Source organism: Ptychodera flava, chromosome 1 (assembly GCF_041260155.1).
Source record: "Ptychodera flava strain L36383 chromosome 1, AS_Pfla_20210202, whole genome shotgun sequence".
NCBI lineage: Eukaryota > Metazoa > Hemichordata > Enteropneusta > Ptychoderidae > Ptychodera > Ptychodera flava.
The window spans coordinates 20,917,518-20,934,467 of record NC_091928.1 but is presented as its reverse complement, the minus strand read 5'-3'; the positions used below and the strand labels follow the sequence as shown (position 1 = coordinate 20,934,467).

Below are 16,950 nucleotides of genomic sequence, written 5' to 3'. Positions count from 1 at the left end.
AATGTCTGTGGTAATAGGGAGCCTTACATTGCATGTTTGAAGGTTCCAAATTTGCAAAAATAATTGGCTTTATACTATTTGCCATGCAATTACGCCCGTTCCTTGGCTCCCGCAGTCATTTTGTCAAATTTCCCCTAATTTAATGGCGACAGTATATCTGGTATTTCGTTTTCCAGGGAGAGGAAAAAGTAGACCCAATGTTGCACGCTTGTAGAACCGAAAACGTGGGGAGTATAGATGTGTTTATAGACGAATGATTTGTAGCAGCTGATGAAATTAACTAAAAAGTAGATGGAGAGCGACGCCAGACGAAAGTAGTATTAGCATAATTCCGATTTCGAGTAAAATATTTTATCATAAACAATTATATGCCGGATCTTAGCATTTCCCATTCAACACAACAGGTGCCGGCAAATTTGATAGAGGTAATGATTGTACACTTCTGCGTAATGTCGTTTGTTAAAGTCGCGAAGATTGCATGCCTTTACATTCTCACCAAACAAAAAGCAATTCTCGAAAATTTGCTATTCGTGCAATGAAAGGTTTTTGCATAAAAAAAGCTACTGAAAATGGCAAACGTGATCAAATACAACGAGTGGATCCACAACGCTTACTCAAGATTTATCAACAAGTACAACAAAAAGCCTTGAAGGAAAGTTAGGTGGTTAGAAATATAAGTCGACGAAAACTCTGCAAAACGCTCAACATATTTATCTGGGATAAAATATTATAACAGCAACTTTTTAAGGATTTATACCACTCATTCAGCATGTTTTATGAAGAGTTGATTATATATATATTATCTCCACTGTTGACACCGTTGCGTGTACTGTGTTAACAGTGTCAGCAACGCATGACGCGCGATACATGAACAGAAGTAGTTCAGGATTCTTCACAGATAAAGACGACATAACCCAAACAGCTGATGATTTCGATAGGTTGTCTTTCCAAAATATTTTTCTATGGTCAATCGAAACACAGAGGTATAAAGTGCCGTTCTGCCATTGAATTTGCCAAGCTGACGGCATTTATCAGTCAGTTTATAGAATAATATCTGTTTCTGTCGGGAATAACAGTTCGCCAATATATCAGTCGCATTATATGCGCATACCAGGAAGCTTGTTTTAGCAGTATTTGCCGTAAAAATGCCGAAATAACAGTTAAAGGTTAAATGCTGTTCGGCACACGTCTAACGTGAAGTTGGCTGGTATATGTTTCGCTTGATTATCATACTAGATGTGATTATTTCAGTACAAATATTAAGCGAGCATTCTGTAATTGTCATGATTTTGGTCATTCTAGATTCGTCCTCGCAGAGTTTGCTTTTTCGCGAATGCAAAGAGATGTAGTAATTGCGACATTGGTAGTTAGTATTGCTTTCAAGACTGTAGCCGATAAGATGTCTTCTTGGCAGCAAACAGAGAGAGAAAAGTACAAGGGTATGTTTTGGGGGCAGTTGTAAGGATTTGGGGATTTAAAGGGGGCTCGAAACACAACTGGCTGTGATAGATATCTATATTATATTACCATGCCCTGCCCGTCGCATTTTGATTGGTCCAGCTGAACCACGTGACTGACCACAAATACACAGTAATGGTTTGTATACAGGCCCGTGAATATGAATAATAAGATTAGCAACTCAAAGTATCGTAACTTTACAGCTCAAACGTAAATCATGAACAATCACAAAATAAAATGGAGCACTTGTAGGTCAAGTTGAGATACTTTTTTCTGAAAACATCTCCGGATTTGACAATTTTTTTCAGCGCGCGTGACAGTGCGTCGCGTATTGTTCAGTTTCTGGGGCCCAGTTGTCGTTCGCTCCTGAAATTTTCGGAAATTTTGACGGTTTTCTTTGGTTCGCTGATAATATAATGGAAATAACAGACTCCGCTCTGACCATTAACGTTTATTTGTGGGCGCAAGCCTCGCCCGTTAATTTTTGGCTTTCCTCTCGCCCTTGCCCACAAATAAACATTAATGGTCAGCGCGTCGCCCGGTATTTCTATTAATATATATTTGGCTAATTTTAGGGTAGTTTTGTTTTGTGAATCCACTACTGTTTCTTGTTCCTCTCCCTTAAAATGTAATGAAAAGTCCAGCACAGCTATATGTTTGCAGTCAGCATTGTTATTGTTTAGAATTTAATTCATTTCCGGAGTAGAATTCATTTGTAATCGATAACAATGATTACGGTCTTTACACATGCATATACAGAGTATTTGTCAAACAGAAGTTTGCAATTCTAGCATGCTGCGGGGAGTAAAACTGGAACTGCAGTCGATACACTTAACAAAATATAGTTTATTGGTGTGTGTGTGTGTGGAGCTGGGGGCTTAATTATTTGTTCTCCACGAATTGACGTGTACAAGTTAGTGTAGTTGTGAGTTAGACTGTCTCACAGCTCCTCATAGGCTGCGCAGTGTAACTCATGACCGAGCGTGACCGTTTGCGATACATCTAGTGTAGGGCAAAGAATAGCGGTTGCATGGCGAACGGTAGATTGTGAGGCTGTCAGAGTGACAGAGAGATACAGTTGCAAGAAACTTTGGCCACACACGGTAACAATAGACGTTCTTGACTCGAATATCATCCAAGTAAATTGTTAATAATCATGTCTTGTAATGTAAAGTTTTGTCAATGAAATTTGATTTCAGAAATTATTGCCCACATTTTCATTAATCCTTTTCGACCGAAGACTTTTTGAATTTCTCCAAAAGTCACATTTCGTGTAAGTTTGTAGTATTGCGTTCGTTTTGTATGCACATCACATACCTATTGGGACAGGTCACTGTAAATTGTCTTCTATGATATATACTTTTATATGATGTACCGTATTACGACAAAGTGTTCTCTGGTTACAACTTTAACAGCGTCCTAGAAACCACATATGTCATACACCATTGCTGTTATGGCGATTAATCCAATTTTGCGCCCTTGAAAATGAAACAAAATCGATTATTTACAAAAGAAAAACGGGGCGTTATCCATGCAGTATGAACGTTTGGACATTTCCAGTGTACACAAAGAGTAACTTAAAGTACACAATTTTCATTCCTTTTGTATATAGGGCTGAGAGGTTGTACAGTATAGACTGAGGTTATCTGTGAGTCCTGCTGGATGGCGAACAGTTTTAGGGGATGGAAAGCAATCTTAAAGTTCAACGTCACCCCTTGGAATACAGTAAGATAATTGCTCCTATCTTGGAACTTTTATCATCAAAGTCAGTGTAAGTGAAGTGACTTGTTCTAAGGTATAGGAAAACGGATCACTAAAAATGGTGTAGCCTCTTTTTATGTAATAAATAATTACATCCCACAGAAATCTCTTCGCCTTCTCTGAAATATTTTGTCAGCAATGAATGTCACATTCTGTGCAGATTCAGTGCATTCCACTCAAGCAACAAGCGACCTAGCGGCCGATATAGCTCCGCTGTGTTTATGTAGAGAATAACTATTTTTGACACACGTTGATGACGAATGTGGAAATCTTTGATAGGTCAATGCAGTGGCCAGAAAAAAGTGGCTACAATAGCTGCAAAAATTCACAATTGAAGATATCATCATACTCTGAATATATCACATCGGATCATCCTTAAGAACATGTCAACCAAAGCTATCTGATGAGTAGTTTTTTGAGAATAAAATTTTCTGACCAAAAATGGCAACAATTGTCCCAAAAATAAAAATTGCAAAAGCTTCAAAACATCAAATTTAGTTCATGTTTAGGAACCTGAATATCGAATTTCAAAGCTATCAGACCAGTATTTTTCGAGAAACACATTTTTTGACCAAAAAATGGAAAAATTGCCCCGATTGCAAAAATTCGATATTGCAGATCTCCTCATTATTTCAATAAATATCATTTAGTTCATCATTTGGAACCTGTATACGAAATTTCAAAGCTATCAAATGAGTATTTTTGGAAATACACATTTTTTGACCAAAAATGGCAAAAAATTGCCCAAAAAATATAAAATTACAGATTTCATCAAAAATTCAATATATATTACTTAGCTCATCTCTGTAGAAACCTGTTTACTAAATTTCAAAGCTATCAGACCAGTACTTTTTGAGAAATACATTTTTTGACCGAAAATGGCAAAAATTGGCCCAAAATTACAAAATTGCAGATTTCACCATAATTTCAATAAATATCATTAAAGTGATCTGTAGGAACCTGTATACCAAATTGCAAAGCTATCAGATGAGTAGTTTTGGAAATACACATTTTTTGACCCAAAATGGAAAAAAAATGCCCCAAAAATATAAAATTGCAGATTTAATCATAATTTCAATAAATATCATTCAGTTTATCTGTAGGAACCTGTATACCGAATTTCAAAGCTATCAGATGAGTAGTTATGGTAATATACATTTCTTGACCAAAATGGCAAATATTGCCCAAAAAGTGCAAAATTACAGATTTCATCACAAATTCAATATATATTACTAAATTAATCTGTAAAACCTGCATACCAAATTTCAAAGCTATCAGACCAGTACTTTTTGAGAAACAAATTTTTTGACCAAAAATAGCAAAAATTGCCTTAAAAATGCAAATTTGCTTATTTCTGCACAATTTGAACAAATCTGAAATAGATAATCCCCGGGGACATATGTACCAAATATCAAAGCTATCTGATTGGTAGTTTTGAAGGAGAAGATCTTTAAAGACCGTTTTACCAAAAATGACAAAAATTGTCTTAAAAATACAAATATGCAAATTTCACCACGATTTGAGCAAACTTAAGTGAGGCCACCTCACGTGAACTGCATATAAAATTTCAAAGCAATTGGACTTGCGGTTTCAGAGGAGAAGGCAATTGTTGACGGACGACGACAGACGAAGACGGACGACGACGGACGACGGACGGCGACGGAAAATCAACCTATTTGATAAGCTCCGCATCGCTGACAGTGGAGCTGATAATTACAAAGAGCGGATGATAAGTGCTTGTATGTCGATTTTTAGAAAGAGAGAACTAGTCGCTTTTCTAAGACGTTTTCATTTGAGGTACATATTTATGTATTATTTATTTTTCCCAGGCATTGAATGTTTGAAAGCTGATGGAAGGCCCTGATGTACAATTTCTGTATCGTCATCTGACTAACCTCTATACATGAGGCAAAGTAATGATAAAATACTTGGATTGTTTCAACTGCATAATTTTAGCCGAATTTAAACACTCTGTCACAAACATTGAGACAACAAATAGTCCATATTGATAGCATTATCTCTTTACATCAGCTCTTATCACAATTACAGACTGGTTGACTTTTTCAGAATATGTGTATCTGCAGAATCCGTCCTTTTGGGATTGATAGAATCTCGCACCCCAAGGACCAGGAATTTTCGTCTGACACGAGCTGCAGGCGAGTATGGGACAAAATATCCCCAACGAGTGTGAGAAATCTGATCCCAGGTCCTTTGTGTGTGAGATTCATTTTCTCACATAACCACAAAATGAGTTAGAATTCACACTGGAAACACTGAATGTTTAAGGTTCCAAGACAAGAAATTGACCTTTTTAAGCCAACAATTTTCAAGTGGTTAATAAGCTCAGAACCCCCGTAAATTATATATTTTCGAAAAGCCTAGATATAGGGGAACATTTTGGTCACCATAGTGTCACCATTGTTTACGTAACTATCACGTGACAGGTAATTTGCATAGCCTTTCAAAAATCGGTTTTCCCTATGTTTTGTTACAATGCTTTGAGATATGTGGCTGAAATTTGTGTGAGTGCAAGCTGTCCTAAGGATCTTCCAAAGAGTGTCTCAGAATTTTTTTAAACCTTCTCAAACAATATTTATGCCTGAAAAATGTCCAGAGTGGTGAATTTAACCCAAGTTGATTTCTTTAAAATTGTGCTCAAATAAAAACTAAGCAAGATAAGAAAAATCTGAGACACACTTTTGAAGAGCGTTGTGATATCTTGCATTCCAGCAAGTTTGAGTCAGATATTTTGAGGTATTGAGACAAAACATAGGGAAAACGGATTTTTGAAAGGTTATGCAAATTACCTGTCACGTGATAGTTATGTAAACAATGATGACACTATGATTACCAAAATCTTCCAGTATATCTAGGCTTTCAGAAAATGTATAATGTACGGGAGTTCTGAGCTTATTAAAGAGGCACTCCCACTTGGTAACATTTTTAAAGCACATTTTTTTAATGCCAACGGTCGATATTTGACTTGGCGACTGCGCGCGGATCGCGAGATATCGATAAAAACATGTCATTTTCCGAGCGTATTTTTCACATCCCGAAGTTTTACGATCGTTCTAATTTTGACTCGAAATCCCACTAAAGGTTTGTTGTTGTGCTGACTGACGATATTCTAGGGAGTCTACAATAAGTTCGAACGACGCAATTAATTTACTTCCCACTGCAAAGACTTTATGTACAGCATTTTGCCTTTACCTCAGGTAAGTTTTTAAAAACTTGTCCTTAGTTTTTGTCGTTTTCATTATTCTAAATCGGTTGTACTATATTTTTAACCAATATCACATAAACATCAGTTTTTACATGTCAAATATTAGCCGCCTCCGATGAGTACATTTTGTGGTCTGCCACACAGTACGTCGCGCGCCTGGTATGCGCGCGTGGCATGCGTCTATGCATATCACGCGGTGGCCGCTATGTATCAACCGCACGTAACTGTGCTAGTCACCTTTGCCAATTCTGATGGAATCAGCAAAATTGGTTTTCGTTTATACGCGAAGTCAGTAAGACTCAGCTTTCTCCTACAGGCCATGACCGATCACCGACGCGAGTGGTACTGTGGCGTACAACAGCGTCAGCGTAGACTCGTACTCCATAGCTTAGTTGACAATGGTCCCAATGCCGAACGTTCGATGTTCGGAAGCTGAATTTAGGTGGGCCACCGGAATTCAAACTTTTACTCTTTTGAAGACATGTTTTTATCGATATCTCGCGATCCGCGCGCAGTCGCCTCATCAAATATCGATCGTTGGTATTAAAAAAATGTGCTTTAAAAATGTTACCAAGTGTGAGTGCCACTTTAAGCACCAGAGAATTGTTAGATTAAAGAGGTCAATTTCTTGTCTTGGAACCTTAACTGTATCAGCGACTATCCTACTTCGTGGCCATCTGGTATTCCGTTTCATTACGAGTGGCCTATGTTCACCAGTTATTTGGAAAATTCAGCCGTTTTTTGTGAGTCTGTCACCAACGACGTACAACATTTTCCATAACCGTGACAACGCTCCCGTATTCTGACCTGCTTACTTTGTAGTTCCGGTCGGTGTCTTATTCATCGCGCCATAGGGTGATATTTTGCGAGTGAAACGAAAGACTATTTATCATCCAATCAGAGCTGGTGTAATATATTACTGCAGAGTGTGGGACGATTTCTGAGAGTATGGGATCGATTTTTCACACACCGTCGAGCCCACACCCCCAGTGGCCAGGAATGTGAGAATTTTATCTCTCTTTGCTCTTAAAGAATGATTAGCCATCACTGGCAATCTCTAAACCCTCTCAGCAAAGTTTAAGGATACTTGATCTGATAACAAACAAAATATTTATCATGACCATGATCACAATGAACATCATCACATCACCACCACCACCACCACAACAACAACAATAACAACCATCATCATCACCATCATCATCATTATCATCACAACCACTATTACTACCATAATTATCTAAACTTGACAAAAGCACTATTTGTCCTGAGTACTATGATGATTTATTCGAAATGATTATGCTAGGTAAGCTAACAATAGTAATGATATTTTGTATATCAATTTCAAAATAGATTGATGGCCCGCACGCAAGCATGGATAAAAATACAATACAATGCAAAATACAATGCAATGCTTTGGATTATCTGTAAGTTAAAGAACGTTATCACTATCATGATGGATGCTATAGCAATACAGGACTAGAGGAGTTATATTTACATCTTAATACGTTAACCTGAATACATAAACATGTTATAGATCATTGGAAACATAAATATAACCTTATAGCATCGGCAACAGAAATTAAACTTGATTAAGGCTATGGTATGTGATATGAAAATGCGAAGCAACAACATGTTTAGCCTTCATATCTATCAACACCACTGCATATCGTACAATAAGTGGTAAGTGGGGTTAGTTAAGTTTCCAAGCTAATATTTATTGTGTACTGGATGAACTTTACTTGCAGTAGTAACATAAATGAAATATCTTCAAAACTCATCACATGGCATGAAACACTCATTTAACTTTGACCATTTCGTCCCAATTTTCATATACGTTGGTCCTTACTGTTGAGGATAAGATAAATTAAGTCATTATTGTGAAAGTGTTAATAACAAAAACCAATGAATCACTGGTAAAATTTAATTTTTCAGTGAAAGCTATGTATCAATCTAAACTATAGTTGAACTTTTAAACTGTAGCATGTCTCAATCAAGTGTCTAGTGCTTAATCATTTCATATCGGTACAAACTTGAGCATGTCCTATTCGCAGGTTGACAGATTATATTATAAATACGAAAAGAAAATAAGATCATACGCAATATACTCTGATCAATCAATAATTCATATTCAATAGACATGTTTTCTAATACGATGTATGATTTAAAATTATAATGCAATGTCTACTTTCTCTTTTGTCAGCAACAATACCCTGAACGCTCATATTATCGCTTGTAGTTGTATTCCATCGTATCCTGTAATAGTTTGTATATAGTTTCTGTTAATAATGGTAATGTTGTGATCTGGAAATATATCGCTTCATGTATTAACCCAGAAGTAATGAATTATATCATCACAGCGAGACACTGAGGCTGATATTGTCGATATGGAACGGTCATAATTAGACATTTGGCCATATCGTATACGTTTAAATAGTACATTCTAAATTAATGGTATTTTCTTAAAACAATGAAGGGATATATGCAATTTGACTGTATTCGGCCGTGGATTTTGTAGGAACACACGACGTGCAATTGTAGCGACTGTTTGTTCTCGAAAAATACACTGAATCAAGTGATAGAAAATTCAGCGTTGGTAATTGTCTACGTTCATATAACCATGTTTTAGCTTAAACTTACAGGTATTACAAGTTCTTTCACGTTTATCTTGTTTCCCTTTTCCTGCCGCACAATATCGCTTCCCCATCTACAAATTCAGTTAAAAGCGGTATTGAGCGAAAACCAAACGTAATTTCACCTACTTGGCTTTGTCTTATAGCAGTTTTAGTTCGTAAAATGACGTTTACAGTATCTATGTTTTCAGGGGTCTTCAAATGCTAAATATTACGTTAAAGTGCACCATATGGGACATGTTGTGCTTCACTAGTATTAACCACCTTAATCTGATGGTGAAATATGAACTTGGTAGGATAAGGGTTTTACAAAGTCGCCTTTAAGTCAGATGCATGTCAAATATCATTAGAATGGAATTCAAACTTTAAATATGGCATGGAAGATGCTCGAAACCTATGCGGTTACATTAGGTGGCATTTAGAATAGTTCGATCCATTTCTTTTAAGGAACACGTTTGATATAATTATGAACTCTGTCCTTCGAAAGATGGAATGCAAAATAGTAAAAAAGTATAAAGTAGAAAGATAAATGTTCGACGGTTACAGATATTTGTTTTGTACTGTGAAATAATATGCACTTTAGTATTTCATATATGGTCACTCTATTCTCTTATAAGATAAGTTGCATTAGTGGAATTTGCTAAACTGTGGACCAGATTTTATTCGTCCGATTTGTTCGATATTTCCCGATGGACCTATGCCCCAATAGTAATGAATACTTGCCACAATCGGACTTGTTTTCAACTTTTTATGCAAATCTGGAGTTAATTTAATCGAATCGTGCATATCAGACGCTCCGCTCTTTCGTCGTTCGCTTCCAGCTGAATGCTTTCCCCTCTTGCGGCGATCAGTTGCAGTTTCGGAATCAGTATCTGAACTAGGGGAAGACGAGACAATATTACGTTTTTGCTTTCGTCGTTTTTTCTTTGCTTCATCGCTTCTTTCTCTGTGTCGCCGCTTTGGTGATTCAGCCGGATCACGCTTTTCTGATCTTCTTTTGCTGGTCCTATTGGCCCGTGTATTAGAGAGATTGGTCTTAACATCTTTGAGTTCAGATGTGATATTCGGATCACCACCGGCACCATCGAAGTCATCTTCATTCTGTACATTGTCCCCGCTCATTCTTACAAAGACACTATCATTTCCAGCCACTCGGGGAGGGTCGGACGTAAAACTTGAACCAGGACTTGCTACTATACCGGAATCCTCTCTGGGTCTCGACCTTTTAAGGAATAAAGAAATAAGAAGAAAAATGTACCCAACGTCATATAGCATTCTTCATTGCGCAAGATTTCATCGGGAAAAGAAAGTAAACAACTCCTGGAAACGTGAACTTTCATTGTGTAGCAGCTCCACTCTTATAGCATGATGGTACATAACCAATTATCAACTTGCGCGCCCCTCCCTCCCCCCTCTCTCTCTCTTCTCTGTCTGTCTGTCTGTCTCTGTCTTTCTGTTTTTCTATCTGTCTGACTGACTGTCTGTCTATCTATCTATCTCTCTCTCTCTCTCTCTCTCTCTCTCTCTCCCCCCTCTCTCTCTCTCTAACTGTCTGTCTATCTATCTATCTCTCTCTCTCTCTCTCTCTCTCTCTCTCTCGGTAATGTATTATTACATGCCTCGTATATCGAACGTCAAGTCAATGCTAACTTGTCGATGGCTCAGCGGGTCGCATACTCATCATTTGACTGGAAGTGAACAGGAACTATTTTTATATTGGCAACTTTGATATTCAAAAATGATCAAATTACGTGTTTTACACAGGAAATAGTTTTTACAAAATTATGCATAAAAATAGAAAAACAGTGATTTAGCAGTGATTTTAATAACCAATGCGCCTTTCGATGGTGAAAATCATTATATTTTCTTAACATATTTCCTTTTAGCATGGAAGTAAAACATATTATTGTCATTTGTTTAATTTGTATACTCAAAAATCTGGAGTGGAATTTACGTAACAAAAGCATGTAATAAAAAGTTATGTCACGTACATTATTGTTGTTTACCTAAAAGTTGTTTGTTTTAGGTTCTTACCAATTGAAGTCACCCAGCTAGTGATAAAACTTCAACGTCATTTACTAAAACCTTCTGCTACATAAAATTTATGACATAAATAACTACAAGATCTACAATTTACATCTATGAACATCACGCACAAGACACTGACACAATAGAGAGAGAAAGGGGTAAACGTACACAACCATTATCAAAAGAACGTCCTTAACGTAGATAAACGACCTATTCATATGTGGAGATTGCCACTTTAAACTGCTATATAGTGAAGTACCTTGTGTCATCGTTTTTGTAAATGCCTGGACTTAGTTTAGCCACAACTCCTTCAACAACTTTAGAAACAAGTTGGTCTTGCCTGCCGAATAATAAAAGAGAAACAACAAATTATTCAGCTTATGCTTGAAAGACGCGCAAAACCTGTAATGACACATTAGATTTCCGATAAAATAAGTTTCGGTGTTATTGTTCTTTATTGAAACTGCAAATGAAAACATGAGCTCAAATACAACGTTAATTTCAGTAAAATACACCTCAGATATTTGGACTCTCTAACTTTCCAATGAAGTCCTCGCAGAGAAAAACAAATTTCATTGTCTTGTTTAATTCGAAAATTATAATTTTCTAAACAGAATTAACACAGAGGGATGGCGGCCATAATTTGTTTCTCTAGTGCCAAAATTTGCACTTTGACCCCTTTGACCCCCTGATTTTGAACGACAATAGTTGAAATATTCCTTGAGCGAAAGCTGAAGTCTTTCATTTTCGAGGCGCATGCCATCATAAAATTGCAAGGTGAGAATTATTTTGACAATCAGAAGTTTTAACGGCTAGACAAAATAATTGAAAGTGTACTTGACTCACGTTTCAGCCAAAGTCGGTAGCTTAACACTTTTATCTTCCCATTCTTGCAAGTGCTCTTCCAGCAGTTGCATTTTGCTTGCGATGTCTTCTTGGCTGGAATCAGGAGGAAAAGGGTAGGAGCAACTGTCAGTGTGTGTGGAACATGAATGAGCCACAAGTTGTGAGATTGAAAGTTCAAATTAAAAAAATGAAATAAGTTTACATTCAGTCTCACCCCTTCTGAAGTTTGACAGCTGATTTTTTGGCCTTCTTATTGTAGTCAAGCAAACGAGAAGTGTCTCTTTGGATGCCAAAAGTATGTTCTTTTAGCTCGCTGGTCCCGTATTTGATCTCAGATGTAGCACCTGCTAGAGCAGAGCTTTTCGAATCGATGGCTCTTGCACTCTCAATGATAGTCTGATTCTGTTCCCAGATATAGCCGCTCGCACGTTCAAGTCTGCCCGTCTTAGCTTCAATAGAAAATAATTGGCGCTGCTCTTCTTCTCTGACATAGCGACTCAAACAGTATGTGACAAAGTTCTGGCTTGGTATATCTTTGTGTTCGCAGACGTTTGTTGCCATGGAATCATCGGGATAAACTGCTCTTCCTAAAATTGAAAACATTAGTGTGATAAATGTTAAAAACAATGGCGTTGTGCATGGTATCGTGGTCAGAAGTGAAGGATGACGTTTGGATAGTGGTCAGACAGACCAGAGATAGTGGTCAGACAGACCAGAGATAGTGGTCAGACAGACCAGAAAGTCCAATCACATAACATGGGGATACCTGCTGCTGTGATATCCAGTTCATAAAACCCACCTATTCTACCTGTGACGGATCATTACATCTTCACCTGCGGAAGAAAAATTAAGGAATATGCATGCGCAGTTAATTTGAAGATGCATGCCTACTTAAGGCATCCAAAGGGCCGACTTTATTCTTTTGAGCGCTCCTGAGCAAGAGTTATAAGGGGCATCCGTCATTTTTAAACAAGAATAATTTATAAAGCGAATGTAAATTTATGCAAAATTGTCAATTTAGTCAGAAAAGTTTTTCTTTAACTGTCCCCTGTCAATGTTACGGTGATCGACCACAAATGATTATCCAGCAATTCCTTTTACAATTTTGTCATGGAAAGATAATGACAAAGAAAAATGAGGTAACAAAATAGAACAGCAACAAAACAAAAACAAAAACATTATTACAAATCCACTATTCTGTTTATAAGCTATTAAAACATTGGAACTTTTCTCCTAATTTGCGATTGTTTGGGTTGATAACATTGGGTTTCTATATATATTGAACTATAACAAACTACACAATGATTTCATTCATTATTGTAATTGTTTATGAAAACCGAATACCTATACTCCATCATGCATTATTTACAACCAACCATGATCTGTCTTCTATGTTTAAAGGTACAAATAGCACTGATTGCGGTTACAGGTTTGTTTCTAAATGAAGCTGCACGCGCGCGACATTGTACCCAGTTGCTTGAAATTCGGACAAATTTTATTGTTGCATGTGTGGCTGTTGTTGCAGCTTGTAGTCTGAGCCATTATAAGTGTCACTTTTCGCATAAACTGTAACACTAGCAGGTTTTATTTTCGTCGTTCTTGCTGCAAATGCGGGCAAATATTTGTTTTTGCATATTAAAGAATACAACTGACGTCATTTGCGATCAGCGGTATTGAATATGCATGTATAGCATTTTGATTTGAGCTAAAATGTTTTCATAAATTGTCCAAATTTACATTTTTTCAAGTGCGTTGTGGGAACGGATGTGAATTGCCGTATAGAATGTCTTTGGCTTGAATGCAACCATTCTCTTAGCAAAATTAATAAAGAATAATAATCAGGGGTACCCGTGTAGAATTTGTACTAGAGAAACAAATTACCTAACATTTGTCAATATTTGAAATTCAAAATGCCTGCCGTCCCTGTGTTAACTCTATGGGGAAAACAAAATTTTCCATTTTCGTTAACTAAGACGGTGAAAATTTTTCTTACTCCAAGAGTTTTAAATTAGCCCACACAAATGGTAGATGTGAAAGTAAGTATAACAATCTGAGTCTGAAAAAGATTGTCAGTGTGTAATAATTTATTACGTCTCCCTATCCGTTCCGTCATCACTCTGCCTCCTGCAGCCGTTACTCCTACCACACCTCCATTCCACTTTACTGACTATTGATCTTGCTTTGCGTTGATGTAGGACCAAGTCCTGTCATCATTTCGTGCTTTTTTCCTCGAAGGTCAGGGTCATCTTGCTTCCCATCCTTCAGCGTTAGGTAGATCGCAGGTCTATCCCATCTAAGCTATTTTTGCATTTGCATTTTTGTAATTTACATAAGTTTATAATTAGAATGTGTATCGACAGATTCTTGTGATTTCATCTGTTTTGAGGCTTTTCGTGTTTTTGAATGATTCAAGGCCATAAACGTTTTGTCATATCAAGGAAAATTTGCAAAGAATATAACGCACATCATTATTTTGAAAACTTCAACTAATTTACAGGTTTAGAAGGAAATATTCTACTAAATTTTACTGTTTAACGATTATAGAGCATATTAAAGAATGACAAAAAATTGCGTTGTCACCTACCGTTTCGACCGACACAACAGTTACTCTGCTTACACTTCTTGAGGACGTACTCTCCGATCAGATAAAAATATTCCATCAAGGACATCGGCTCCGGAAGAGTTGCTCTCCTCAAAAATTCTTCATGTAAAATATATTTCTCAAACTTCCAAATCTCCACAGACATTTCATCGACTCTCTGATGTCGTAACTAGAGAAAACAAGCCGGTGAAATGGCGATGAAATATTCGACCTTTTCTTCAATAGTTGTTTCTGTCATGGTTAGGATAATTCAATGGACTTATATAATATTAATGCGGCATATGGTATCAACACCGAAATGTGTACATTATGAATACTACAGATACATAGTGTTGCAACTTTACCAAACATCATTATTGTAGCAAAATCATTAAACGATGATAATGATGATGATGATGATGATAATGATGATGATGATGGATGGATGGACTCTATGTCACATAAAGGATGATTACGGAACTAGCAACATTCACAGGAGGGTAGCGGGGATAAAATTGGAGATACAAAACCGTGCAGATGCTATTTGTTACTTTTAAACGAACCGTCAAGACACGAGTCGAAAAGAAAATGATTAAGCTGTAAAATTTCCATAGAATGACATAGATGTGACTCTAACGTATCGGGTATTTGTTAATGAGCCACGCCAACCACTTAAAACTTAATGTACGGGTTGACTTCTACCCCAAGCTAGTAAAGAGTGAAGAAAAAATTATAGTTTTGCTTTCTTTGTCCTTTAGAAGGAATGATTGATATTATTCTTGTTCTTCATATAGGTTAAAATACTGAGCTAATAGGGCCTAAGCTTACTGGGTGTGTTGCTATAATTACATGTCTATTAAACCGTTCCTTCACCTACAATTACTTGGTAAATATATGCTATACTGAGAGGATGGAAGAAACAGCCATGAATTTTGTAGAACGTCGAACTGTAGTCATCAACCACTAGTGGCTAACAAAATAGAGGCAAATTACCGATAACTTCGAAGGACAGCCGGCAATTTTTCCCTTTGTTGCATTTAGTCTTGCCCTTCTGGTTTGAATTGGAGTCCATAGAGTAGTTTTACTTTTCAGGGGCTTATCGTTTTTAAATGTCGAAAAATAATTTTTCGCTTCAGAGTTAACATAGGGATGGCAGCCATTTTGAATTCAATCGTATGGAAATGTGGGGTAATTTGTTTCTCTAGGATCGAATTTTGCGTGGTGACTTTTATTCGTGATTTAGAAAGAGGATGATTTAAAGTTTCCTCACAGAAAACCTTGAGCGAAAGTTTAAGTTTATCATTGTCTAGGCGAATACTAGTACCTGAATTGAAAGAACTTCTTACCTGAAGATTGCAATGATTAAGTTTAATAGGAGGACGTTTCCCATGAAGAGATACACTGCCAGAAAACAGGAATACACAACTGATGTGACAGTTGAAGGTGCATCTTGGTCCGTGTTTTCGTTCTCTAAATGAACAGAAAGTTTACATTTAATTTTGGACAGTTTCTGTTGTGCAAATTGTTAATAATGTGTCTATAGGCCTACGCTTATCAAAATCTTGAAATGATTGACACAGTACCACTTCAACTTGTAAGACCTCAAAAATTCTGCAAATCTTTAATGTCAGTCGCTGGGTCTACATTGCATCAGCTGTAAGTAAGCTTTGCTTCTCCTAAAGATCTCTGAGTATTCGGGTTGAAATAGGTTTTACTTGATAAATTCTAAATATTCTTGTCTTTCAACAATATAGTATCGGTATATTTACACGTCGGGAACCATTGCAAGCAAGTGATTTCTTCACGTTGTCTAATTGTAGTTTGTGCTATATGTCAGAAGTTGATAAAATGATTTTGCAGAACATTCACGCAACAAAAATGCAATACATACAGTGTATTTACTGATTGATTGGAGAATGATAAATATCAGCAGCCTATCTATTGATTCTATGCTAATGTCTGCTTGTATCTTTACTTTGTTGATTTAGAGGGGTTAAGATATAATCTTATCCTGATTTGTTGACATTTTTGAATTAAATGGAATATGTATTACTACAGAACACTATATTCTCATTTTCGGTAAAAGTCTTCTATAAAGCTAATTCTATGATAAAATTCTTTGATAATAATTTTTACAAAGACAAGATGGAATCAGATTTTACCACCACCTCTAGTGAGCTAAAAATAAATCAGGGCTGAAATGGATGCTGTGTGCCTTTCAGAACAATTTTAAAATAAAAATTAAAGTCACTCACTTGAAATCTTTCTTTTTAAAAGACGTCTTATTTGAATCCTTAGCAAAGTTGTTTTGTAGGTTGCGTGAGATATTGTTGAAGATTTATTTTGCTAAATACATTGTTAAATACTAGCAATGTTAAAATTATATTACCCAGTTAATTATGACCTATTAATAATCAGGT

The 16,950-nt window shown here is 36.6% G+C and overlaps 1 protein-coding gene across 1 annotated transcript in view; it reads right to left on the bottom strand.

Moving 5' to 3' along the window:
- Nucleotides 1-7,714: 7,714 nt before the first annotated feature.
- The window catches only part of LOC139143461 (transient receptor potential cation channel subfamily M member 5-like), a 48,405-nt gene continuing 39,169 nt past the window's right edge, over nt 7,715-16,950 (bottom strand). The window contains exons 21-24 of the mRNA XM_070713800.1: nt 12,164-12,536; nt 11,950-12,042; nt 11,363-11,443; nt 7,715-10,297 (exon numbers count right to left, since the gene is read on the bottom strand). Coding sequence (XP_070569901.1) covers nt 9,703-10,297; nt 11,363-11,443; nt 11,950-12,042; nt 12,164-12,536 — 1,142 coding nt within the window. The 3' untranslated portion in view covers nt 7,715-9,702. The remainder of the gene's footprint in view (nt 10,298-11,362; nt 11,444-11,949; nt 12,043-12,163; nt 12,537-16,950) is intronic.